A 27,628-nucleotide genomic window follows, 5' to 3' on the forward strand; every position below is an offset into this window, starting at 1 on the left:
GGGAGCCGCCAGCATGAACATCCTGCTGGAGCTGTTCGTGGTCACCTTCCGAGTGCTGTGGGCGTTCGTGCTGGCCGCTGCCAAGTGGCTGGTGCGGCCCAAAGAGAAGAGCGTGGCGGGGCAGGTGTGCCTGATCACCGGGGCGGGCAGCGGCCTGGGCCGTCTCTTCGCCTTGGAGTTTGCCCGGCGCCGGGCGCTGCTGGTGCTGTGGGACATCAACACGCAGAGCAACGAGGAGACGGCGGGCATGGTGCGGCACATCTACCGCGAGCTCGCCGAGGCCGCCCCCAAAGGTAAGCGGGGCTGCGCGCTGCCCCTCGGAGCCCACCTGCGGCCGTCCCGCCCCGAGCTCCTAGACGGCGCCGGGTGAAGGCCCTCCTGTCAGGGAGTCGGGCTGTACGGCCCGGGCCGTGTCCCGGGTGTCCCTTCGTCCCCGCGGCGGCTCTCGGAGCTGGCAACGATAGCGAGCGGGCGAGTTCTCGCGTACCGCGGTGACACCAAAGTAAACAGAAGTTTTAGTGCTTTGGAAGTAAGTTTGCTTTTTCGCTCGATTCTTTATTTGCCTGCTGAAATCCAACTGAGAACTTATCTCTTTTCTTTCCTCTGTGTTCCTTAGTAGCTGGAGACGGAGAGAAAGATGTGCTGCCCCATTGCAGCTTGCAGGTTTACACATACACCTGTGATGTGGGCAAAAGAGAAAACGTCTACACAACAGCAGAGAGGGTCCGCAAAGAGGTTGGAGAGGTTTCAGTCCTGGTTAACAATGCTGGCGTGGTCTCTGGGCACCACCTTTTGGAGTGTCCTGATGAGCTGATTGAGAGGACCATGATGGTCAACTGTCACGCGCATTTCTGGGTAACTATAGTTCATTCATCCTCCCTTTTTCTGACAGTTAATTTGAGGGAATCAATTGCTGTTGCTTAACTCCTGTCTCCTTGGGTTTTGCACAGGGTCCCTTTCATTTGCAAGCTCTCCCCTTTGCAGGCTTCTCTTTTAATTTAACTTTCTGTTTAAGGTAATGGTGGGTGTTGAAGTTATTAATAAATTGCTTTGAATTGGCTCTATGCTCTTAGAATCTTGAGTTCACAATCTCATACACTTATTTAGCCATGGATATGAAATCTGTTGCAACCATAACTTCTAAATTTACCTTAAAGGTCCTTGCTATTAAGGAATGATTTTGCTCCCTCCTCCTGTAGTAGAGCAGAACGTCAGCAGCTTTAAGATGCTGTTTTGATGATGGCTACAATAGCACAGTTGCACACTTCTGGAGAAAAAGGCTTATTAGAAGCCCTGCTGGAGATCTTGTTTGAATTGCCTTGGAGGCAAATTGTTGGTTTGGTGGCTGGGAGAACAGGCCAAGAAATCAAGCCAAGAGCACTTTTTTGGGAATCCTGTGTATTTGTCTTTATAACTTTCTCCTGGGGCTACTGGTAGAAGTAAGAAAAATCTTCAAAGTTGATTCTGAGGTGATAATGTTTCTGTAACTAGCAGATTGTTATCAAGAAGTTATTTGATGAAGCTATTTGATCTTGCTCTTCTTATCTGCCTAAATCTTGTTTCCTTGCAAGTTTTTAATCTCACTGTAGTGAGCTATAAAAGTCCTCGTGTTGAAGGAGGGCATGATGCACACTCGGGTTAGCATTAGCTGTCAGACCGAGCCCATTGTTAGTATTGAACTGTTCTTTGGTCCTTCAAATAGTGTTATGAAATACACTTGCATAACAATCAAATGATTAAGCAATCTGAAATATGCTTCAACTTGAGCTTTCCTTGGCTGTTCTTACCTTTGGATGATAAAATTTTGTAAAATCCCCCTCTTTAAAACGTAGAAGGGCCTCACAAACCTGGGGCTTTAACATGGAAGTTAAATGCTGTTTCATAACCCTAAAGGAGCCCCTTCAAATCCGCACTGTGAAGTACTTAATGGCAGAGCAGTCTTTTTCCAATGTATTGTAAAGCTTGCAGAAAGTGTGCTTATACTTCAATGCACACAAGATTGTTTAGAAACTATTAAAGTGTATTTTAGGGCAATTTAGGTAATTTGAAAGTTTTGAAAAAGTGCATAAGACCTAGCAACAACTAAGAGCTCTGTGTATTCCCTTCATAGAAGTGAAACTGATGCTGAAGCAAACAGAGATGTATGCTGGATTTAATGACTGTTATTGATGTGGTTTAAAAGCAGAATTGACAAAGTTTCCAAGAACTCTAAATTATGACATCACCATGAATTAAAATATGGGAGGATCCTAAATGCTCCAGCTGTTCTTCCTTCAGGCCTAAGTCATACACTTATATATAACATTGTTTCAGATACCTTTTTAAAGCATCCTGTGTGTGTTCTTTTTCAGTAATTAACTATTAAGCTCAGTCTAGTATTGCTGTGACTGTTATTTTCATAAGTTTCATTCATCTCTAAATGTTAGTATCAAATGAGTTTAATTATACCTTTTTAGATTACTTTTTTTCCTTAAGATCTGAACTATGAAAATTGAGATCCTGGCATAATCTTCTAAGGAGTAGTCAACACTCTTTCTATTTACTTGAGGATCTGTTCATATGTACGCTTCCTGCAGATCCTGTGTCCTGCTTTGCTTTTCCTTTTATTTATTTTTTTGCTCCTGGCAAAGCTTTTTCCTAGTCTTCCCCTTCCTGATCTCAGAAAAGACTGGCTTGGCCAACAGTGGGTGGACTTGTATTAGAAAATAATACTTAATTCATAAGATATCATCTGAATCAGCTGATTTGAAGCCAATTTTTTTAATGTAAGTCAATGCTGACTTAAATAAAACAATCTGTCTAGATGTGTGAAGTCTTATGCAGCTAGACTTTTCCATGTCAGCTAAACTGGTGGTCCAAAAGCAAAGCAAATACTCTGGAGTATTATGTAGACTTCTAACTATTCTTGAAGGATGTTTCATCCAAAAAGCTGTGAAAGAATTTTGTATTGACATGAATCTTCCCTGTAATATTGCTCAGTAGTACAGTGTTTGTGCTTTTGGGATCGTCTTGTTTTTTTGTTGTTGTTGTTACTTCTTTTTCCTCTCTCTCCTTTGTAACACAGAACATTTTCCATCATGTGTTGATCAATAACAAGCCTCAGTATGCTTCTACATAAAAATGTCAAATGGAACTATGACACTGTCCCCTTGAAGCCTCTGAAATGGGGTTGACTGCACATTCTCTGCAGGTGAACTGAACTTCTTTTTTGTTAGCAGCTACGATTTGAATGCTGCTGAATCTCTGCAGTAGGCAATAAAACTAAAGCCTGTCACTGGTTTGCTGTTGTGACTCTAACTGGGCTGTGTACCATATCACAAACTGGCAGTAAGGAGAGCTTTAGCAGCATACCACAGCCTAAACAGATGCTTTCCATTTTGCTGACATCCATGATTTGTGTAGGCCTTCCTATGTGTGTTCTATATAAACATGTCACCAATGCATCATGTAGCAATTTCCACAGCATAAAATCCATTGCAGTATTAAAAACCTGTTATTTCATGCTGTGATAACTTGAATGCTTCTGATATTGAAAACACAGGGACAAAATCCATTCTCAGTTTGAAACAAACCAGCTCTGGTATACTATAATTTGCAGATGCATAAAACTGTAGCAGTAATGTAACAGTATCTTTCTTGCCAATCTGTTGCAAGAATAGCTAACTTGGCTGCACTTGTCAAATACTGGAACAGGACTCCTACAGACAAGGGGTTCTTTTCCTTTATGTCAGGATCCAGATTTGAAATAATATTTAGTGCAGGATTAAGCAGTTGTTTTACCTATTTGAAGCAAAGTTTTGTATAAGATTTTACAATAAAGTCTAAGTGAAATATCAGCACACTGTGTTTTAGATCATAGAAAGTGTTCAATAAAACTACTGTACAGATTATTTCAGGATGGATTGAGATTTCTTGTATCTATTGTTCTGCCTGAACATGTAGTTATAAAGCCACTGCTGAATAGACAGGTATTAGTATTGTACCTCAGTGTAGTTCCTGGTGACTTCTCCCAGATTCTGTTGTTGAACAGAGCGAGATGATGATCAGGCACCACAAAGTTCTGTGGTAAGAAGGTCCTTCTGTACAGCAGGTCTTCGGCATCCAGCTCTGAGAGAACAGTGATACTACTTCTGCTTTTCATTGTCACCTCAATCCTCTGAAACTTTCAAGTTGAAGCTCTCCTCCTAGTGAGTTCTCTTCAACTTACCAAAAGGGGGAAGCAAAAGCATTTAACTCCGGCTCTGTCATATTTAAAAAGCGGAAGGCTAAAGCCTGGACTTGTACACTGCTACCTTGCTGTTCATTCACTTATAAACTACTCTACTTCTGAGGTTGTGTGTACGTCTCCCTTTGCAGGGATGTAACAAATTCTAAATGGTCCAACACTGATAATATGAGGGGAGAGAGGGACTCTGTAAGAGGGAAATACTGCTTGAGTAACTTAGGTATTTTGGACTATATAATCTCCTACATGTAAACACCTTTGAAAGAAAAAGCTTCATGGAATCTAGAGAGGTTACTGAATTAAATACATATTTATGCAGGTTGTCAGCTTAATCAGACTGAAAGACTTGGTAAAACCTTGGAGAATAATTGGCTTATCTATAAGTACTATCTAATCTCCAACTCTAAGGATTCTGTGATTCTAATCTCATGTAGTTCCCCAGTGTTCAATAGAACTCATAGCTGTGGTTAGTATGTTAAAATGTTATGAAAGAATGTTGCACATCAAGTGTGCTTGGTGACTGTTCTACAGAAGAAAAGATAATTTAATTATTTGAAGCTGCTATCCGAAACTGTGCCAGGACTAATCTTTTATAAACTATTGGCACAGTAGTTTAATTCCTGTCTTCATTTCTGAAGTTCTAGTGTTTATGATAAAACATACAGTATTCTAGTGTGCCAACTGGCTGTATTTAGCATTTTGGATGAGTGAAGTTAGCTGTCTTAATTTTTAATTTCATGATAACGTGTCCAAAGAGGTTTGCTTATTAAGTTTATAAGTTCTTGACTTTTTTCTTTGAAAAATGAGTTGGATCAAATTCAAGCCAAACCATGTGTATATGATCCAAAAAGTGTCATCAAAACTAACTCTTCCCTTGCAAAATGATTCCAATTACATGCCACCAGTAAATTACCCTAGACAGCACATGTGTTTCATATAATGCAGTAGCATGCTGGGTAATGAAAATGAACCAAAAGCAGTCAGGCTCTTAGCTACAGAAATAGGGTATTGGTCATATTTAAATCTTGCAAGTGCTTTGGTATGTTTCTGTGGTTCATATGTTCTTGGGCTTATTTATCAAGGAAATAGAGGAAATCTTCTATCAGTTGAGGAAAATACTGTCTTCCAGATGTAGTTTTCTAAAATATTCATCTTTCCCTCTAATGCAGCAATGTATTTAAAATCTTATACATACAGCCATTTATTTGCTTATTTCATGCCCTCTCATGCTCCAGAAACTACTGGCTTGGAGCTTTCTTTATTGATGTATTGTATAGTGTACTAGGACCTTATCAAGTATGGTTGCTATCAACCTGGAGTCTTCTATTCTGTGACAATTAGTTATCTGCATCTTGCAATCTGTATGTGTCTAAAATCTAGTCTTGTCATATTTAAGTTGTTGTGATTGTTTTCAAAAAAATCAATCTTACTGACTTTTTTTTTCCAGTTTTCTGATCCTTTTTGAGGAAATAAACAAAAGAAACACATCTGGTAAGGTACTAGATGTCTAAGTTTCAGCTGTTGAAGGGATCTTACATCACTTCCAGGAGTATCCATACGTGTGGATTGAAATGAGTGTACTCACTGCTCTGAAGAGTTATTGAGCAGTATGGGTTGGGGAGGTAGATGAGTCTCAGCCATATTTGAAAGAAAAAAAAAAAAACCACCCTTAGTTTGTCATTTGTAGGAATTGTGTGAATTCAAGCAGTAAATTAGTATGTGAGAGGAGCTCTACCAAAACAGCTTCTAGAGCTCTTGGCTTCATTGACAACAGTTCCATCAGGACTGTGAGAAGAGTGTATTGAAGATTCTTTAGATGTGTTACAAAACAAGCTTTCCTGCGTGTATGTTCTCCATCACACAAGTAAGATTACCTAGCACAGAATGCTGACCTGTTTTGTTCAAGCAGTAGTTGAATCCATGCCTCTCCCTTTTCTATCTAATGGTGTAAAGTGTTGGTTTTTGTCCCTGTCAGTTCACAAAGCTGAAATGATGGCTCAGAGGTCTTAAAGTGCTTCAATTATGCTCAAGTTTTTGTGGCTGCTCTCAGGCATACTTTTGAGGTGGATTTTCTGCATTGTTTGAAAGATGTATGGAACTTGGGCTAAAAAAACCCCAGGAAATAAAGATTTTCAAATTGCAGCCCGTTAATTGTTTGTTGCCTGTAGGTCAGTGGCTGTGAAAGTGGTGGGGCCAAAGCAATAACGCTATTTTCACAGAAAAGAAATGTGATAGGCCCTTTAAGGGAAAGGAGAGTTTCTCTGAAGAGAACATGCCAAGACTTCTCAAACTAATTGAAATACATTTGAAGAATTAGTCAGTTATTAGTGGCTTGTAATTCCAAAGACTTCTAAAATAAAGCTGGAAGTGCAGTGTAGCTTGCGGAGGAGAGGTCCTTGAGGTAATCTCACACTTCAGTCTCCTGTGACTTTTATGAGGGTTAAAGACTTGTCAGCAAACCATATCAGTGCTTTCAGGATTGCTAATCTGCTCTGAAGAAATGGTGCTGGATGAGTGATCAGTGTGGTGATTAAATTTCTCCTTCTTTTGGAATGAGTTAAGTCAGCTGAATAAGCAAAAACCCCTGCACTGACTTTGGTCTGATATTATGGTGTTACTTATGAAAAACTTGGGAAGCAGGAAACCTTGAATGGAATGACAGTTTTTGCCACTGTGGTGCTTAACCTAGCTTGAAGTGGAGAGAGTGTCTCTGCTGTTTCAGGGAAATACTCCATATGAAAATTACGCATATGCCTTCTTTGTCCCTCGGTGGTTAGAAGAGCAGTGCTTTGATAGAGTATGATGAAGTGTTAAATTACTGATTGTTCTGTCTAAAGTAACATTTATAATTTTACAAAAAGTGATGATGTTAATGAGATCTTAACACATTATTACCTTTCTGTAATAACCAAGTGACAATAGTATGCTTCTAGAAGGCAGATGTGTTTGTGTGCTCAAATACAGAGAAATATAATCTTAATTAAGATGTGAATAAGTGTCTTGCTAACCCAGTATTTTCCTCATTGGCAAACCAGCCTTAAGTGAGCAATGTGAGCTAGCAATCCTTGTCTGTAATTCTGAGGGCCATCAAATCTCTGTCTAGACAGGTTGAAGTAAGATGAATGCTGTGTTTTCTACCATTATCCCTGCCATTTTTTAGCACCATGTTTTTATGATTTTCTGTACTCTTATCTATACGAGTTGGAAAGTATTATCCTTTCCCAATGCATCTCATAATTTGATTTGATCTGGATCTTTGTGTGTGTGTGTGTGTGTGTGCGTGTGTGTGTGTGTGGTTTTTTGCTTGTTTGTTTGACTGAGTTTTTGTTATGCATTTGTAATATTAGATCTTTCTCAAGCTCTCTGTATGTAAAAGCCAAAATCATTTACACATAAAACATCATTTACATGATAAACCTTGCTCCCCAGCCTTTAAGATTTCTGGCTATTCACATTGATAATAAAACTGAGTAATTGATACATGCGTGTCCTTTGTGAAGAATGGTAGCAGTATTTCTGCACAGGCAAGCTATTACTGAGTTGCATGTTATGCTGTATGCTTGTACTCCTGGTCTTAGGCTTCTTAGTCTGCATAAAAATACGTGTATTTAAAAATATAGCTATGATCTAAATAAGGGGACATAAACTGCTGGCATCTCACTTTCTTATTGTTTGGTTTGAAAGGAGATATGTAACAAGCAGGAAAGATTTACATCAATGCTTAAACTTCTGAATGAACGCTTTGTTCTTGTAAATAATTGTATTAGAATAATGATTTATATGCCAGCCAAATTAACACTTGACACAAGTGAGGTATTGCAATCAGGAGCGGAGGGCGTTATAGGCCAAAGAATGCAGAAACAGCTGCAGAGCAGAGGTGACTCTCTTGGTGTGAGCCTTTTGAAATTCAAGTTTGTTTGGCTGTTGAATTCTGCACCTAAATGCGCCCTGGTCATTTCTGCCATCTGTTTGAACTTGTGTGACAGCTTCTGAAGCACTCCACTTACAGCGCTGGTTTGTATAAGTGCTTGAGCATATGCCTTAAAAGTAACTTGGCCACAATTTCTGTTGACTTAGGAAAAAATTTCAATACAGCTTAGTGGCGGCAAGCATGGGGGCATCCCTTGAATCAATGTTTTACGCTAGTTTTGGTGTTCATCTGATCCTTGGATGAACCAACTCAGCTCACAGAACTCTGCAGAGGGAAGCTTCATTTTCTTGTCCAAATTGATTCGTTTTGCTTCTTAGAGACTATACTTGCTTCATCAACATTTTAGACTGACACTTACCAAATAGTATTTGTGTGAAAGAAACTGGAAGTAGGCTAAAACCGTGTGGTAGCAGAGGACCTCTACAGCTGTCTAATGAAACCTTGTTCTTGCCAAGATTTTCTAGAATAGGATATATGGGCTTAAATCATTTAAATAGGTATACGTGGTTCCAAGCTTTGTAAATCTGTCAGTCATAATAGTCTGAATTTAGTAACTTCATTTCTAGAGAGAGCAGTATTTTAATTATGCACTATTTAAAAACCCTTAGATAAAGGGTTAATGACTCTTGCTTATTGCTTTGGACTGATACTGTGATTGCTCTTGTGCGTTGTAGAAAGCAATCGCACTGTTTTGGTCAATTTATTAGCTGTAGTTCTGGTCTTTTTTGTGTTATTTGTGTCTTATCAAGAGAAAATTTACCTGCTAAGATTTTTTTTTTAGACTTTTTTTTGAGGAAGGACAGGGAGAAGTATTTCCACTTCAAATTTAAAAAATGTCTTACCTCCATATGCTTAAAAAATGTTCCTTCTCATTCAGTGATTTACTTTGTAGTAAATGGGAGCCTTCTTTTAGAGTCTTGCTTGTTCCTAAATAGGCTTTTAAGCTGAATTTTCATTCAATTGCAATAGCTTCTGTATTTTTTAGTTTCCAGTAAATTGGACTATTAAGTGAAGAGAGAAGCTCTCCTCCTAATCCTTGTTTTTTTTTTTTCCTGTGAGATATTCAGTTATGGTGCAATTACTTTCATTTTTAACAGTGACCTAGTTACTGAGTTGGGATGGGTGAATGAAGTGACTCAGTTTTCATCTGCATGCAGATATTGCACAGCACTAACAATGCTGTGGAGGTACTGCCTTAAGGTATGTAAAGAAATCAGTATTTTTTTTTTTGGTTTAGCCACATCTTCAAAAGTCAGTTACGTAAATTGTAAAACATGAGTGATGACTTCATATTTTCCCTAAGTACTGTTCTCTAGTAATATTTGGAAATATGCAGACTAAAATATTAAGCGTTACTAAGTATTCCAGAGCATGACTAAGCTTATGGCAAGCTGGAGAAGAATGTGTATTTGGAAGTTGAATTGCGTTCCTGTTCCCTGAACAGAATATTCTGAGCTCTTATCTAATAGCTTTTCTAAAATGAATTTGTTATGTGGATTTTTCACTGACTCACAGTGGCATGTTTTCATTTTTTTTTTTTGTCAAGATTATCAAATAGCTGGCAATAAATAACTGCTCTCCAAATGGTTGGACATTTGCTACAAACTTGTGCTAATGAAGGTGAGGGACTGATGTGTTTGTTACACTAATGTCAACATTGCTCTGAAATACCACAAATCCTTTGACTGGGCCATTTGTCAGTGTATAAACAAAGCAGAATTTCTAGTCATTTGACTTCAACAGGGCTTAAACCCAGCTTTTGTGGAAAGAAGTAGCCAACTGTTAACTTCTGATATTGCTTGACCAGCAAACTCTGAAGTAACTTTAAATTTGGCATTTGGATAAATGCAAGTTAGATCTTTACTGACAGACATGCATGTGGAAGAAGATAATGTTGATAGTGCTGTCTACTGAAATTGCAACTTAAGTCCTTTATCTTCTTACAGTGGTGGTGGAACTCTGTTAGTTTTGAGTTTATGAAAAACTTGGATGCTAATACAATTGTTTTAAAGAAAGCACATCCTTGTGCTTGAAACTGCATGTTAGTTTTCAGACTACTGCCAACTGTGTAGCACTTTAAATTGAACCGTAATCATGGCTTGGTAGTGGCTATAGTCTGAAAGCATTGAAATATTGTTTGTAGACAATAAACATCAGCCCACCTAATGAGATCTTTGGGCAGGTAGAAAGAGTTCATCTTTTCAACATGATGACTTCATCTGAAAGCTTCAGTTCTCATGCTTGGTTACGTCTTAAACTTGTGCTGACCAGAGAAATCTGCATGTATGCATTTGTTCCCAAGTTCCACTAGACATTTATCACGTTTATTTTGCAATGTGAGGCAGAACTAAATGCATAGCTAAGCCTCCAACAGCCCTCTTACCATGCTATCTAACCTATTACTAAAACTTTTCGGCTTTTAAAATTTTAATTTGGCATTTCAAATGGCAAATCACTGACAATCTATGTTCTGCAATTCTGCCTTGCTTAAGGAGATAAACTCTTCCCCTTGCTCATTGCTAGCTGTTGAGAATCCAGTATGATTGTACTGTTAGAGCCTTAAAAGCCATTGAAATTCAGTGCAGGCAGAATTGTCTGTGAGTGCTCTGAATGAATACCTTTAAGAAGCAGGCAAAGGAGCGCAGTCAGTGGAAGGTTTCTGATAGAAGGGGAGCATCATTTTATTTTTGAAGATAATACAATATGCATGTGTCCTGGATTCAGCTGAAAATACGTTAGTTCCAGAGCATGCTCATCTATGTGCCCTTTGCTGCCTTACCTTACTGGACTCACTTTTTCCAGTTGAAAAGCCTTTAGACCAGAGGAGAAGAAGTGGAAAAGATGCTATTTTAGAGCATGATAATATATTACAGACAAAACTATATGGGAGATACAGAAAAGAAGTAACAGGGGCATCAGCATACTTCCCTAAAATTTTTTTTTATTAGCTTAACATAGGGACAAAGAATGTAGCGTCTTTGCTTATGAACTTCTTTCTCTGCAAGAGGCAGAGAAATGTTTTGCTGAGAGGGGAGCTGGTAGCTTTGACTTAACTGGAGAATGTGCTCCATTATTCATAGCCACATGAAATCAAAGATTTGCAAAAAGTGAAGAGCCCTAACTGTACAATTGGTGATTTAAGTAGCAGTATATACTGATGCACATATATAAAGCAGTTATGCAAGCCATATCTGTAAGTGCAGATAAAGTAGATAAGTTTATATGCATGTATGGTAGAATATATACAAGCATGTCCATGAAAGGCAGCCAGATGCTTCCACAGAAATGACTGGTGCAGCATACACTCATTAGGAAGACTAGACACTTAAGTAGAAGTCTGACATCTGTGGGTGGAAATAATTTAAAAAGCTTTAAAAATCTACAACCTGTTTCTTCTCTGTAGGGAAGAGTACAAAAGATCTTGGAGCAAAAGGGTGAAGACTGCATACCAGTAACGTGAAAGCTCTAACTTCCACTTGCTGGTATAGAATTAACAGCGGTAGTTCAGCTTGAATGCCCAGAAAGCATACAAAGCAGTGGCTTCTCTAAACAAAAGTGAAATATTCTTAAGGAAAAACTGGGGCCACCTTTGGCTGTGGTACATGTACCTAAAGTACATGCCCTAGGTAAAGGTGTCTAAAGTGCTGCTGTGATGGTGAACACAAAGAAAAGGTTTATCTAAGGCAACTGGGACTTTGGTTAGCTCTAGATTGCCTTAAGCCTTAGGTAACAGTGGAATTTCCATCTTGACTCTCAAGAAGAAAAATTCTGAAACAGGAATTCTGTTATTTAGGTAGCATGCTTGAGTACTTACGTACACTTCAGAGCAAGGGGAGAACAAAGCTGTTTTCTGTTCCAGTCCTAGTTATGCAATTTGGGATAGTATCACAGGAAATGAAGCCCTTAAACGAAAGGGGAGGGAGAGACAATGTAGTGACACGATAAGTTAACAAGAGTCTCTGTTGCAAGGTCCTTTCCTAAGCACTTTTCATATTCCACTCTCTGTAGACACAACCCTTTTCTAACTAAGCCCTGTTAACAAACTATACAAAAGACAATTTAGCCAGGCTATGTTCAGTTGTCCTAGGCTTGGCATAATTAGTTCTGGTAGTAAAGAGTGGAAAACAATGATTAATGACTGAGAGATAACTAGTGGTATTAGTTTCCTGTGATTTTTTTTCTTTTTTTATTAGCATTACTTATCTTATCTTTACTATCTATGCATTGTAAACAGCTTTCTGGCACTAAGTTTTGATTAAGGAAACTACTTCATTCAGTTTCAGCTTTCTTCTGATACACTCAACATGAGTTTATTCATTGTGAGAGGAAACTACCACAAGAGCTGAAACTACCACAAGAGCTGAAACATTCAGTGGAAACAATGGTAGCTATTGATATTGAAATTTCAAGAAATTTTGTAATGGCACTTTAAGTACTACAAACGCTAAACAATATAGAAATGTAATTATGGACTGTAACGTATTTTTCTTCAGCAAATTGCATGATATATTTTTGTTACTACTAACAAACCCTCTTATAAACCTCAATAAATGAGGTTTAACCTAGTTTTCTACAGATATGATGCTTCTTAGCTGATTGTGTCTCTTGAGAAGCAAGGGATTTTGTGGATGGATCAGATATGAGAGAGGAGAAAGCAGGCACACTAATTACTGATTTGAATTAATAAAAAAGAAACCCCAAACAAGTGATTCAAGTAATAGATCATGATTTCTCTATGCAAAGACTTTGTGTACTTCAAAGTCCTATTTCACACAGAGTTAGAGAGAGCAAAAATATATTTATTTCTCTGTAAATCAAATATAGTTTTAAATTATCTGGTGTTGTCTTAGTGACTTAGATCTTTGGAGTACTTATTTTGTTACCTTCGCCTCTTAACCTGGTTAGGTCTTATCTGTAGTTTCACTCTATCTACAATTGTAGGGCACACAGAATATCGGTGTGCCCATGTGTGGCTTTGCTTCCTTGATACTTGTCATCCTTACAGACTTCCCGTTCTTTCGGGAGCTTCTGGTTGCAAGGCAACTGTAACATTATTACTGTGCATGTATGTTAAGCATTAACTGCTGTTGCAGTTCAATATTAAAGGAATCCCCATGGTCCCAAAGCAGTAGGTTTTTATGTGAAGGACAAATAAAGCTTTAGTGAGAAATTAAAGGTTGTGTTGCCTGCCAGGAGGTAAATAATTAAGGGATTCCTTTTGAAATGAAATATTGGAAGTGCTAGCTTTTTATTTTGAACACAAGGCCTGTTCAGATGGTTTCTTTCCATGTTTTTAATACAGATGTCTGTGGCAGCTTGGCTTGAGGAAGTCAATCTATCTCCTGTTCCTTTTTACTCTAGAAGGAACTGGGCGTGATCACCCATGAACAATCCAAAGAAATGTGTGGCATTTTTAATTCATTACTTTATGAAAATTACATAATTCTGACTTGTTTTTCACAGTAGTTTACTGAAAATAGAAACTGAAGATCAAAAATAGCATTGATCTCTACAGCTATTTAAATATTTACTTAGACAGTGGCTAATTATCCAGAGGGGGCCCAGTACTTCTTGAAACCAGCCAGCAGAGACATTTGAGCTCCTTTCAAGTAGAGGCACAGTTTTGGTCCCTTACATTTGCAAGGTCAACAATAGTTGTAGACTTCTATCTGCCTTCTGTAGTCAGCTTGTTAACAACACAGCCATGTCTGCTGTGTTGTGTGGTCTCTCTAGTGTCCAGTTGAGGACTTTTGATGTAGTCTTTGCACAGTTAATAATCTCACCTTCAAATATTTTGGAGATGCTTGTATAGTGGAATTTAAGAAGGGTGGGGAGAAAAAGTAATTGAGATGATAGTGCAAATATCAATTTATTGTGCCCAGTTCTCTTGGAAACAAAAAATAAAAGGAAAATGAACTGTTAAATCCAATCTTGTGATGGTATGCTTTGGTGTATGAGAAGGCATTTTTGGATATTGTAGCTTCTAATGTGAATAAATTCTCCTTTGAGAGTTGCGTAGTTCTAGGGTATGCTTCCAAGACTCTTCTAAAAATATTTGGCAATGGCTTTTGTTATAATGCTGTAAATGAAGTTTTACCCCATGTTTATAAAATGTATTTAAAGTGGTTCTCTTCTGAAATAAGAGAGACTGTATGACTATAGTTGAAAATAACTTCAGTATATTTACTGATAAGCTTGCCATGGGATTTTTCTGCCTTTTAGGTGCCTCACTTTTCTTTTCAACATGCAGGAGTGCATTACTGCTATTCTGTCCAGTTTGGAGAAACCTCCATTAAGACTTAGGCTGCCACAGACTGTTTGCAGAACAGTTTGATGTTCTCTTTTGTCAGACTTCTGTGCCTTACTTTCCAGTTATTGGAATGGAAAGAAAACTGGGGCACATGATAACTTCTGAGTTTTACCCCATGACAGCCATGTGTTGTCCTACATGGAAGGAGAACCTGCAGTGCTGTACTGTGGTCCACAAAGAAAGTGAAGAATGTAAAATCAAATGTCCACGCAAGGCAAAGAGAGGATGAAGGTGCATTTTAAATAGAAACTGGAACTTTTTTTTTTGTCTCTGTCTCCATTGCTTCATATTAATACTTTCATGTTATTAGCCATGGTAGCAGGCTGTTGTGACTTCTGCTACTTTAGTTCTGGGCTTAAATAGAGTCATCTAGATGGGTCTGTGACTAATGTCACTAACTCTGCCTTGTGGATCTGGCTGAAAAGTTTTTAACATGAAGATTAAAAAAAAAAAATGCAGTTACCCAAATGTTGTACCTATTAATACTGTTATGCATCTGGCTGTTCTGGCAGTCAGGAATAGCTGTGGCTTGAGTAAAATCATTATCTGTTACACCAGCATGCCACTCTTGTGGATTAACAACAGCAATAGGAATAGGCAAGTTTTCCTATCAGCCCCTGAAAAGTAACTACACTCTATCCACCTTATTTGAAGGGATCATATGGAAAATAAGCTATTCCTTTGGCATAAAAGAATTTCTACCTTTATGTAAAGCAGCTTGTTCATGCTATCGGAATAGTTGTAAAGGGTGGTTGGGTGTTGGTGGAAGGCAAAAAGTATAGAAAAAAATACTGCATTGAAGAATAGAAACTTTAAAGGATCTTGCACATTGGTCCCTGCTTTATGTTTCTTTAATATAGAAACAAGTCTATAAACATGAGGTAGCATGTGCTTTTCCACTTCGGTGTGCTTTTTGCATTCAGTATTCATTGTTTCGAGCTGCATACATCTAACATTGTTTTCTGTGTAGGCTTGCTTTCTACTTTAAGAACAATTACTCCAAAATTTAATTAAAAAAATCACTTTCCCAAACAGAGTATTTCTTCATATTCTCATTTGCTGTATTTAGGCTAATTTGTCTTGACATTGCAGCTGTGCTGTTCTTTGTGTTGCACAATCTTTTGAGTTTTGTTTCATTAAGAATGGAACTAAAGAATTTGGGGAAGGGGAGGGAAGAAGTGCTAGACTGTTAGAAGTTAATTTGCCGTAAACCAAAATGTTGAGAACAGATTACGAAAGCTATGAAGTGACATGTAAATGCTTGTTCAGTTTCACACTTACGAAAAATAAGTCATTAAAGCTGTGTGCACATGGAATACATGTTACAGCTACTGGGAATAGTTCTTATATATTCAGAAGCATGGAGGAAATTGCTTAGAAGGTTTGAAATTGGTCTTTTATGGAGCCTGAACATAAAGATTAAACAGTCTCAAAAACAAACAAACAAAAAACTCTCTGTTTAGAGTAGCTTCTTACATTCAGTCTGCCCTACCTACCTGATTTATCTAATCTGAAGTGCAGATTAGAAAACTTGCTTGTACCATACTTTGGGCTTTTTTCTGTTTTTCTGGGGGAGGGGGAAATAAAAAGAGAGCAATTCTGAGTAAAGAAGATGCTTAACTTAAATTTCTTGGCTTTGGACACCGCGTATCTTTCCTGATTCCTCCTCGCATAATTCCTTTCATCTACTGTACTTTCTGGTTTATCCTCTGTGTTGAAAACTGTATGACATTTATCATTAATAAAAGACCTCGCTTCAACTTGAACCACTTAAATGATTTTAGTTATATGTCTTCCTCTGCAGCTGTGAGATGTAAAACTGAAATTAAAAGATCAAACCTGAAGGCAGATAGTTTGATTAAATCATTTCAGTTAGTTTGGGGGCCTGGTTCTTGACCTCTAATGCCATGGACAGTACCGCATTTCTTGCATAGTATTTTCTAATACTTTTTTAGTGGAGGATTAGTGTGTCCACACATCACCTCAGAAAACGAATGTGGGCTGTGCTACCTGTTCAGACAAATGCCAGATGGGAAGGCCACCCAAGAGGCATCTTGCCCCTGAACCAATCGAACTTTGAACCGCTTTCTCAGCATCATGACAAGCACAGAGAAGATGTCAGGTCTGGTAGGCAGATGTAGCTGAAGCTGAAAGAAACAAGAAACTAGGTTGGTCTGGTTTATGTACCAGACAGAAAAACTGGGGACCAGAGTATGGAGGAAGCTGCTTTGATCAATGAACTAGACTGTGCCAGAAGCTCAGTAAGAACACTGATTTATTTGGGGATTGCTTATACCATGAAAGAGAATAACTTCACTTTGGGATTGTTTTTCCCAGCAAGAGAAGGTTGGGAGGAGCAGTGGGCAAGCCTTACTCTGAGACTGAAAATGTGTCCTCCAGTAGGGTGTGTCTGTCTCTCGCCATGCATGTTTTTAAGTACTGACTCCCAGCTGCAGCAGATGGCTGGAGGATGGCAGAGCCAAGGTGACTTACTATTATCCATTTAGCTGAGGTGTTGATAGTTGACTGCTGTGTTTGTACGTTTTTGATGATGCAACTATCTTTATCAACTGTAAGAATAGGTAATAATAAGGATTTACGGACACAATTACAATTCAACGTATTTCCTCCACAACTCTCAACAACAACAAAAAAGATGAAAAGAAAGAAGATGACAATATAATAGAGAAGGCAATAAAAAAAGAAAAGAAAACCACCTCAAAAGCCTAAAGAAGCACTTTCCTGTTCATTTTCTCCTACGAGATAAACACTGTCTATGCCTTGGATGTGGTAGGACAAAAAATCTGTTGCTGCTTTTTTCTTTCCATCTCCCCCCTCGCCTTATGAGGGACAAACTCCAAGGCAAGTGCCTTTCTTTCTTTAGTTCCTGTGCTTTGTAGGCATGGCTTCAGTCTGCGTTATCACACTTTCTGGCAGTGTGGGGTGGCAATCAGTCATTCCGGTGTGATGTGGACAGATAACTGAAATCTAAGTGGAAACTGCTGATGGAACTGACTAATGCTATGGAGGGGAGTAAATTGTTAGCAGGACTGAACTGGGTCCTCTGCTGTCTCTGAGGAGGTTGGTGTGGAAGACCTGGGCCAACGTACTGTGGTCAGTGCTGTGGGGTGACTGTGGAGAAATAATGTACTGTATAACTTGAGGAAAGTGAAGCTTCTTACCTTTTTGAGACTCTGTTGCCTCGTGATAACCAGGCAACATGGGAAGGGAGGCTGAAACTTCATGTGCCTGGCACAGATTAGTTTAACAAGTGAACTAAATTCTTGTCTGAGGCTCTATATAAGAGGTTTAGAGATCCCTGCCACGAGGAAAGAAACAAATGCAAGACAGCTTGCTCTCAGATTATATTTTATAATTAGCTTCATTATACAGTTATGACAGAATCTAGGAGTTATATGAATCAACAGTAGAAAAGGCAAGGAGTCAGGAGGTCTGTTAATCTTCTATCATCTGCCAGCTATCCAGTGAAAACACTCTTTTGTGTGGTGTTAGGAGGTCTGGATTAGTCATTTAACACCTGCAGGCAAAAACGTTGTATAAGAACATGTGAAAATCATTAGAGCAAAACTATCCTGACGTCTGTGATTGGAAAATGCAGACAGCATAAGAATGGAATTAGATGGATTCAGATGTAGCTTGCATGTTTCTTTAACAATGCAGCTGACAAGATTCAGACCAACAATTAAGAAAGCAGCAAATACTTCAGGGGCATTTGCATACTCTGGGTTCGGATCCAAATTACATGGGAAAACTTGGTTTCTGGGAGGACAAAGAATTTGTAGTTCTGCTTGAGTTAGAATGGAATAGAAGCTTGCCATCAGTAGATTTATATATTAACCACACATTTGTGATTAACATACATTATCTGAAATTCTTTAGCAACTTAAAAGTGTTCTAGCATAGTATGCTGATTACCTACAAGCAGAAGTAAATAATAACTGAGCAAACCATTTTACTACATAATTGATTTTCAGCATATATGATGTTCTGCTTGATATTATATTAAAAACGTTAGTGTGAGTTGGCTTCAAAAACAGGTGAGAAAGCTAGATATTGTAGTAGAGGTGGTCTTCTGAGAACTGCCTTCAATTTATCACTTAAAAATTTATTTTTTTAAAGGTGTTCGGTCTGATTTGGGTGTTTAAACAAACAAACTTTGAGATAATCAAAGTGGTGGTTAAAAGCACTCATAAAGTTTCATCTTGACGCTTGATTTTGTTTTATCTTTGAAACCTTTCAGATATGGAATTAATAATGGATGTATGCATCTACTTTTAGTTAGAGCAATGCTAATGGATACTAATAAAGATGGAAAGCAGTTCAAACTAGCAGATGTTTAGTGTATTTTGCATGTGAAAGGTAATATCAGCAAAACATCTGCCTCTCCAGTATTTCGTTATTGTAAAATGCACAGGGTAAGTTAAGTGGATAAAACCAACCATATCTAGCTGAGAAAATATGTTATCAATAATCAGAACTGGTAGTTGGCACTGATCTTAACACAGAAATGCTGTACAGCGTAATTAAACACTTTGCATTCCTTTTTCTGTCTTAAAAAAAAAAGTTACTTCCATTTTAGGTTCAAATTATCTCTTTCTGATAACTAGTCTCTTGCAGAAAAATAAACATGTCTGAGCTCAATTGATCTTTTAACCTTCGCATTTCTGGAGATACAATCATTGCTGTCTGAATTCACAAACATGCTATAGATTTTCTGTTGGCATTTTTGAAAAACCAAGGAATTCCAAACCTATGCAATGATCTTCTAAGTTCTTTATCGTAAACTGAGGTAAAGGTTTTAACACTTATAACTAATGTAGTAGTTCACTATTTTTTCTTGTTTGTATTATTTATTTTGTAGACGACTAAAGCATTCCTTCCCAAGATGCTGGAAATGAATCATGGACATATTGTGACAGTTGCAAGTTCTTTGGGACTGTTCAGTACTGCTGGAGTAGAGGTTTGTTGAATTGTAATAATCTGGCTTTTTTTTTTTTGGCTTACAATAAGGTTTTTTTTTTGTATTAGTAGCTCGAGAAAATAGTCAAATCTTCAAAAGTATTTGGAGATTACAGTAATATGGATACCAAATCACCTAACATCCCTCTGTGAGTGGGATCCACAGACACCATACCTGTGCAGTTGCCACTTGGATTCATTCAGAATGCTGAATGATTGTTGAGTAGCCTGGTAACTACTGGTAATTCAAAAGGTATCCACCTACCCAATACTGCCAAGAAATGTAGTGCTAAGGCTGAAGTCAAAGGCAAGGATTTTTGAAAAATCTTGGTTTTTATTTTTATTTTTTTCCGTGAGGAAATGGCTACCTACCTTGCTTGCAGAATAGGTGGCTCACCTGCCTTACTAGGCTCCAAGTTGTAAGCAGTAGATCATCTAGGACCTATCAGCCATTTGAGAACACCAGTTTCTGTGACTTGTTTGATACATAAAACTAGGTAAGGATTAGAGCATATAAGCTTGCATTTTGAGTCATTAGTACAAATGCAAGTGGTAACAAAAATCATTCAAGTAGTGAAAAAGAATTAATAAGTCTTACAGAATGATGGTCATACTACCTTGTAAAATGCAGGGATTTTTTTTTTATTATTTTTTTTTATTTTTTTTGCATATAGTTTAGACTCAATCCAGAATCTTAAACTGCCCTGTTTTTTTTGGTTTTTGGTTTTTTTTTGTTGTTTTTTAGCAGAAATGAATTAATCTGGTGTGAGTTAAAGGTTTTTTTTTTAGTGTATTTACTTTCTTGAGAATTCTTGAGAGAATTTCCTTGATGATGGGTGTGGGCACATCCAACTGAAAACTTGGATGTTACTACTGTCTCTGCAATTATTTTTGAATTTTGAGTATTTTATGAGATAAGCAAACTATACAATTTTCTAAAATTAAATATATAATACAACCAAATATTTGTTATACCTCCTATTGAAACTAACAAAAAGTGAAACATTTCAGATTTCTATATGTCCTGCCAAATCACTAAGCTTCTTCAAATCTGACCCCTAGGTAGTATTAGATTTCTCAGTCTTCCATTCCAGCATTTGATATTAAGCAAACTGGTAAACAGAGTAACTTGCCACACAAACCTGCCTGCTTCAGAGACTTGAATCCAAGTTAATCTCATACATTCAACTTTTCTGTTTTCATGATTCTGCACTGATTGCTTTAAAATTGAAGTGGCAGATGAGTTGATGTGATGCTGTATTCAGTGGGTGTCTTTTGTTGTTGCTACATTTGTGTAGAGTCGCATCAAATATGCCTTGGCTTTAAATATGATTCATTCTGTCCCTTTTAAGGTGCTATTTTTTTTCCCCCTGTTCATTGCCAACACAGGATTATTGTGCTAGCAAATTTGGAGCTGTAGGTTTTCACGAGTCTTTGAGCCATGAACTGAAAGCTGCTGAAAAGGATGGAATCAAAACAACTTTAGTCTGCCCTTATCTTGTAGATACAGGAATGTTCAGAGGGTGCAGGATCAGGTGAGTAAAATTTGTCTCCCTTATATTTGTAGTTTTATAAAAGTATTTGCTGGTAATTTAACCTCATTACCATAAAAATATTAAAATAAATATTATGTCTGTTTGCATGTGTTAGTGTGATCAGTAATCCTGACCCCAGAAAAAGGGACTTTCTGAATTTCCTTTGTCCCATGGTGCTTAGCACAAATTTTGACCTATATTTCCTATTACTGAATAGTGAATGCAAAAGTTGAAGCATTTGTCTTTGCTAAGGCATTCCAAAAACAAAAGAAGTGAGTTAATGAACTCTCTGAGGTTGGCAGTCCTTTATACATCTTGATTAATCCGCCTTAATCAAATATTTCAGAAAAGAAATTGAGCCTTTCCTTCCACCGTTGAAACCAGAATACTGTGTGAAGCAGGCTATGAGAGCTATCCTTACAGATCAGCCGATGATCTGCACACCTCGCCTCATGTATATGGTCACCTTCATGAAAAGGTAACATCTGAAATGCCACTTAGTTGGCAATACAAGCAGCAGAATTCTAGTAAAATATGTGAACATGTCCACTTTCTAAATTTAAACACTCTCACACCTTTTCAGGCCATAGGTGCTGTTCAGTTATAATTCCTGTCTCTTGGCTTGCATAAGTGAATACTGCTTTCTTGGGAAGTTCCATAAAACTGTAATCCTATGTATTGTACATCCTAGTTTTGAATTTCTGTTATCTTCCATCCTCATTAGATTCATATTCTGTTCAACAGATTTTTCTTCCATTTTGTGAGTTCTTTTTATTTAGGAATGGGGGAATAAGGAAGCTTCCAGCAAAGGAACCTGTAACTATTTGTGTCTAGGACGAGTATGGAGGAGGCCCTAATGTGTCTAGGACTCGCATCAATACAGTAAAAATCTGCACGTTCAGAACCAAATTGCAGAGTCTGTTTGTGGAAAAGGTTATTTAAAGGAATCATCTCCTTTTGTTCTGTCTAACACTTCAGGTTTGAGATGAGAACTCTGTAACTAGCCTTCTATTTGAGTGATGCAATGTAATACAGTTGGCTCACTTCCACTTATGCATCATCACTTGCATGCTAGTTTGTAAAGAACAGTTTCACAGCTGTATGGATTTTTCTTTCTCTTTAACCTTAAGTGTGTAGTAGGAACCTTTAAAATCTTGCAGTCCTGTGAGAGATGGTTGAAACTGAGAGCATTGGGATTTTTTTTTTGCTGTACTTACAAAGCATTTGTTCTCTCCTTCAAGTCTCTCCTGGTGGATAGGGTCACCAAAGACGAGGGAGGACCTTGACTGCTCTCATCTTTGCTGGAAGAGAGCATGTATGTGTTTCTTCTGCCAGCAACTTGAGAACACTACAGTCTTTGAGCTAGCTTCAACCAGAAGCTCAGAGGGTGCTTCAGTGCTCTCCACACAAGCAGTGCCTCCTGCAACAACAGTCACATCAAAGGCCCTTGGGGTTTTCTTGCATTCAACACTTTAGCTTCCAACAGGGAGATCAAAGCTTCTGCATAATCCATGCCCCAGGCAGCCGCACTTAGATCAAAGGCCCTCCAGTGGCTACTGCACAAACAGTACTACTGCCAGCAAAGACACCTGTACCAGTGACATCTATTTCAGTGATCCTTACTCCTAATGCCTAGATTCTGTGCATTACTTTCCACTAAATGAGTGTCTGTCACACTGTTTCCAGAGGCTGAAGAGATTCCGTCTTAGTCCTTTGATAGAACTCCTATTATCCTTGAAATAAAAGTAGTATATAGGAAGAAGGGGAGGGTCTGTGGTCAGATATTCATCTCATTTTACCTCTTGGAATTTTATCTGAAGGGGGCAGAGAGGAAATTGCTTTCTTTATTCCAGACCTCTTTTTGAGGATGGATGATTGAGTTTAAAATATGTGTAAAAGTTGCTAGACATCTGGTGATCAAAGAATTGCATAAATTAATACTAATTCCAAATTAGATTTTTCTAAATGTCTGTTGACTTCTGGCCCTACTTTTGATTGCTAGTAGACTTTCTGTGGTGCACTTTGCACAGGTTTGTGAAGAAGCAGCAGAGAATCTGTTCTAAGCTGATAGCTGGTGAACAAATAACTACTTCCTCCACCTTTATGCCTGCCTGTATGGCTGGGTGTCTAGAATGTCAATTTTGTCAGTAAAATGTCCTGGAAAATACTTTTACTAAACTGTCTTAGGAAAGCCCTGCAATAGCTATTATATTCCATTTGAAAGCCCAAGTACATAATAAACAGGGTTTTTTTTATTTTTGTGCCATCTTTTAACAATTTTACAACTTGTGTTTTGCAGTATTCTGCCCTTTGAAGCAGTTGTATGCATGTACCGGTTTTTGGGAGCAGACAAGTGTATGTACCCCTTCATTGCTCAAAGGAAACAGGCTACAAACAACAATGAAGCAAAAAATGGAATTTAACACTGGTTTGGATGGACTAACGTTTATAGGTGATTATGATAATGTTACCTGAGTGAATTGTGAAGTGCACTTGCATCTGAGAGATGCAAAAAGTCATCATCTTACTGTGGCATTCTCTTGGGTCCTCAACCTGTGTATTGAACTCTAAAAATCAATGTTTTTTTATATACTGTAAATAAAACTGACTAGAGTACTTGGAAAATGTGATAGGTAAACAAGGTGAATTTACAATGTAGCCGCCACCATTGTCCTTTAGAATCTCACTGTATGTACAGTAAACTAGTCATACTTCTTGTAGGGATGCACTGTGTGATATCTCTTCCTCAGCTTACCAAGATTTATAAAAGCTGTCTACAACCAGAAGATGCAGTGTCTCGGAAGTTGTTCATTTTTCCCTGTAGTGTTTGGTAAGGGGCAGGGAGGGAAATCTTGATATTTAAGCTACTGCTTATGACCTTTTAGCAAATTCAAGGACAGTTTCTGACTGCATCTCTTTGCTTGTTAATCCAAGCTTTCTAAAGGACACACGGCCAGATTGTGGTGTAATTCTCTTTTGTACCAATTGTGTGTATTCTATTTAAACAAAGATAAAATTTTTTAAAATCTCTGCAGATTCAAAGGCAAGTGAATGTATCAGAAATACATTCAAACTTGTACTGGGCATCTGGCTCTCTAGGAATGCAGTCAGTGATTTAAATCGACTTTTTTTCAAGTCACTTGATTTGAAATATGCTCTGTTCTGTTTCCCTCTATATATGTCAGAGTCCAGTCTGCTGTTACGGACTATGTTTCTTTTTGTAGTACTTATTTCCGACAGAGTTCTCCCACCCCCTGAGGAAGCTGTTGTACTAAATTTCTGTAACTGGACTTGTGCCTAAAAGACAAAGCAACTCAGCTGAGATACAAACTGTTTATGTAACTGCTGGTCATATGCCAACTATTAGCAAATGAAAAATAGAGTAACGCCTGATGCAACTTTACATGTGGAGTATGGAAGGGTGTAAAGATTTTTTTGAGTTGTACTCACATTGTAGAACAGCAAATGACATTTTTACAGTATTTTTTGTAAAGCGAACAATTTTGTGCCTTGAATTTGGTAATCTGTATTAGTGAAGCATTGTAAAAGTGAACTTCTACCTCTGTATCTTAATGTATACCATCCACTTGTAAACTACTATTGGACAAATTGTGATTACTTTTTTTAGGATGTCTTGTTACATAGTGACCAATGCCTGTGGTTATTAAAGTGAGCCACCTTTTCCTTAAATTTGTGATTGGAATGCTTCCTTGAAAGACTAATTCAAGCTACTTGTGCGTGCTCCGTAGCTCTTTATCATCAACACAGTTCACATACTTATTGCTCAGTTCCTGTGTCCGCTTTGTCAACTACAAGGTTTAGTCTAATCTCTTAAGCATTAGTAAGTACTGTGAAATTAGGCTTCAGGAGTTGACAGTTTTTTTTTTTTTTTCCTCTCTAGTTTCTAACCTGGTCAATGAAGTAATTGGTCAGTGAGCATCTGAAGAGTTTTGGTTTTCTATAGAACTTAATTAGATATACATAAAAATAACCTAGTGTGGATGTGATTTTAAGGGATTAAAAAATGTTTCAGTGTACTTGCAGTTACTACTTATTACATATACATACATTGTTTTTTATTTTATATGTTTGAAGAATAGTGTTTTAACTAAACCTTTTAGAAATTAGTTTAAAGTAGATGAAACTGTTTACATTAGCCCTTATTCCAAATTCCATCCTCTTGAAAATGACTCTTAATTTGACCCTAGGGAAGTAATTAATTTCATGTTCTTGCAGCAACTAAGAGTAAGTACAGCAAATTTCATTCTATTACACAGCATAATTTTAATGCATTTTTTTCCTTCTAAGGTGCTTTAGTCTATATTGCTGTCTGAGACTGAGAAGCAGATTTTATAGTTGATATATTGATTCCCAAAACACGTACTAGTCTGGCAGAAATGGAAAAATAAAAAACTGACCATAATACCAAGTTCCTATGAAGCATCATACCATTTTATGAGGGTAATAAGCCAACTTTAAAAGCAAATTTCAGGGTTTGTAGAGTTCTACTTCAGTAAGCAGATACGTTATCATACTGATTTCTGTGAGCTCAATGCTATTCCAGAACATATGGTTCATCTCTCTGTTTGAACTGTTTGGCTGAGGCTCATGGTTGGTGCCCTCTGTGACCATGTTTCTAAAAGTGTTCAGACCCTTAACTTTCAATCTCCTGTTCAAAAGTCAATTAGCTGCATGTAGAGAAAGGAGATAACAAATGCCATGTAGATCTTAGAAGAATTGCCTAAGTGCTTGTCAAGAGGTCCTTTGAGACTAATCTTTTATTTTTCTAGTTTGTCAAGTATTATCAAAGTTATTGCAAACAACGTCCCCGGAGACAGCATAACTACAGATTTAGCAGAACTGATAGCATGTCTTGCAGAATGCTACACTGTGCTTAAATTCAGTTCAAGCTTCACGTTAAACAAATTCAAAATGTTAGCTTCTCCATTTCATGAAAAAAACTGATTTGGAAACAGTTTTGGAACTTCTGTCAACTCTGGCCATACCTTAAAATGAATAGAACGTTAGAAAGATTGTCACCCATCCAAGACATTTTTTTGTTGACTTCATGGCTTTCCAGTTGCACAGGTGCTGCATGCAGAGCAGGAAGTGACGACTTGTGACTTGGCTTACATTGTCCTGAACTGCTGCAAATACCGTGTCACACTCAGAGCTTCCTTTAACACTGGGATCAGAAACTATGACAATTACTGTGTAAATAGATCAGATTAAAAGTTTTAAATTAATACTGCAAATATGCAACTTGATATGGGAACGTTTTCCTTCGTTCTGTAGGACATAACCTGTTACACCTAGATGAGCAAATGCGACACACCTCTTGGTATCTGTCTGTCTTTGTCATGCTGTAACAACCATCTGGAATAAGCAGGTCATTGAAAATTTCACAGAAGGCTCCTATCTTAACAATGCTAAAGCTTGTAGTCATGTAAATCAGGTATTTGAAGATCATTCTCTAGAACTGCTTTCCTAGTACACAGGACAAATCACACCCTTTACTTGGCACATCTACAGTGGAACTTATGGGTTAACAGTCAGTGGAGAGAAATAGGCCCTACCTGAGTTAGACTCTGGGGATTTTTCATCGCATTTTAGTTGTGTGCCTATATGAGGACTGGGTACTTTCACTATGAAGGAGCTGGATTCTTTCTCACTAAAGATGGTTGGCTAACCAGTTGAGACATTATCATCTGTGTTTGGTCACAGGAATGGTGCCTTTGGTGTTTACACATGTTCCTTTTAAACTGAAGCTTGAAAGGTATGAGATAACACTTTTCTCTCTCTAAGGAATAAGCTTTCTTGCGTTTGGTCGGTGTTAAGTAAGACAGTTACTGCAGTATAACTGGTATGTCAGAAATGTATTCTCACAACTAGTCCTATCTCATGGTAGCTTGCTCTTTGGCTTACACTTTGAGAATTTGTCTGTAAGTGTCTACACAAATAGTCCTTTAGAGCCAAGCCGTGTTCACTGGTGCCCAGTGCCAGGATAAGAGGCAGCGCGCACAAACTTGAGCACAGGAGATTGCCTCTGAAGATCAAGAAAAAATTCTATGTGGCATGGGTGAGAGAGCACTGGTACAGCCTGCCCAGATGCTGTGGAGTCTCTTCCTTCGAGTTTTTCAGAGCTACCTGGACATGGGCCTGGGTGCCCTGCTCAGTATGTCCATGCCTGAGTGGGGGTTGGTCCAGGTGGATCCAGACGTTTCTTGCCATCTCAACTATTCTATGATTCTTTCAGACAAAAGGGAAGGAGCCTTCATTCTGGTTAGTAGATGTGCAGTGCAAGTGAACTAGCATCTCTTAAAGGCTGGGCCATATAGGAAAGAAATTTACAGTAATCTGAATCCACTCTCAGTGAACCAATTAATGGGAAACAGAATCTGGATTAATCTCATAAAATTATGAGCTAAATAAGAGCCTGAAAGCCTAGACTTTCCTTCGGTAGAGCTGATATATCTGGGGAGAAAACTCACTGTTGTAAAATCCAAGCTGTTCTCAAAGTGAGTATTCATTCTCTTCCACTCCCCAGCCTTTATAAGAAATATGCAGTCACTGGGCTTCTAAACTGGGTATACCCACTAGGTAATCCGAGTGAGAAAAGGCAAATTTAGGCTTTAAATATCTTCAGT

The 27,628-nt window shown here is 38.0% G+C and overlaps 1 protein-coding gene across 1 annotated transcript; it reads left to right on the forward strand.

Moving 5' to 3' along the window:
- The first annotated feature begins 6 nt into the window (after window positions 1–6).
- RDH10 (retinol dehydrogenase 10) lies at window positions 7–24,671 on the forward strand. Its single transcript, XM_003205119.2, has 6 exons — window positions 7–293; window positions 617–855; window positions 19,349–19,447; window positions 20,836–20,981; window positions 21,328–21,459; window positions 23,281–24,671. The coding sequence occupies exons 1-6, from the start codon at window positions 14–16 to the stop codon at window positions 23,402–23,404; spliced, it is 1,020 nt and encodes a 339-aa protein (XP_003205167.2). The 5' UTR covers window positions 7–13; the 3' UTR covers window positions 23,405–24,671.
- Window positions 24,672–27,628: the final 2,957 nt, after the last annotated feature.

This window comes from Meleagris gallopavo, chromosome 3 (assembly GCF_000146605.3).
Source record: "Meleagris gallopavo isolate NT-WF06-2002-E0010 breed Aviagen turkey brand Nicholas breeding stock chromosome 3, Turkey_5.1, whole genome shotgun sequence".
NCBI classification, from domain to species: Eukaryota; Metazoa; Chordata; class Aves; order Galliformes; family Phasianidae; genus Meleagris; species Meleagris gallopavo.

Bases quoted from the DNA above. Each gene is read 5' to 3' on its own strand.
- RDH10 (XM_003205119.2), top strand. From the start codon at position 14: ATGAACATCCTGCTGGAGCTGTTCGTGGTCACCTTCCGAGTGCTGTGG. The intron at 294-616 runs GTAAGCGGGGCT...TGTGTTCCTTAG, and splicing joins CGCCGAGGCCGCCCCCAAAG to TAGCTGGAGACGGAGAGAAA. The intron at 19,448-20,835 runs GTTTGTTGAATT...TTGCCAACACAG, and splicing joins TCAGTACTGCTGGAGTAGAG to GATTATTGTGCTAGCAAATT.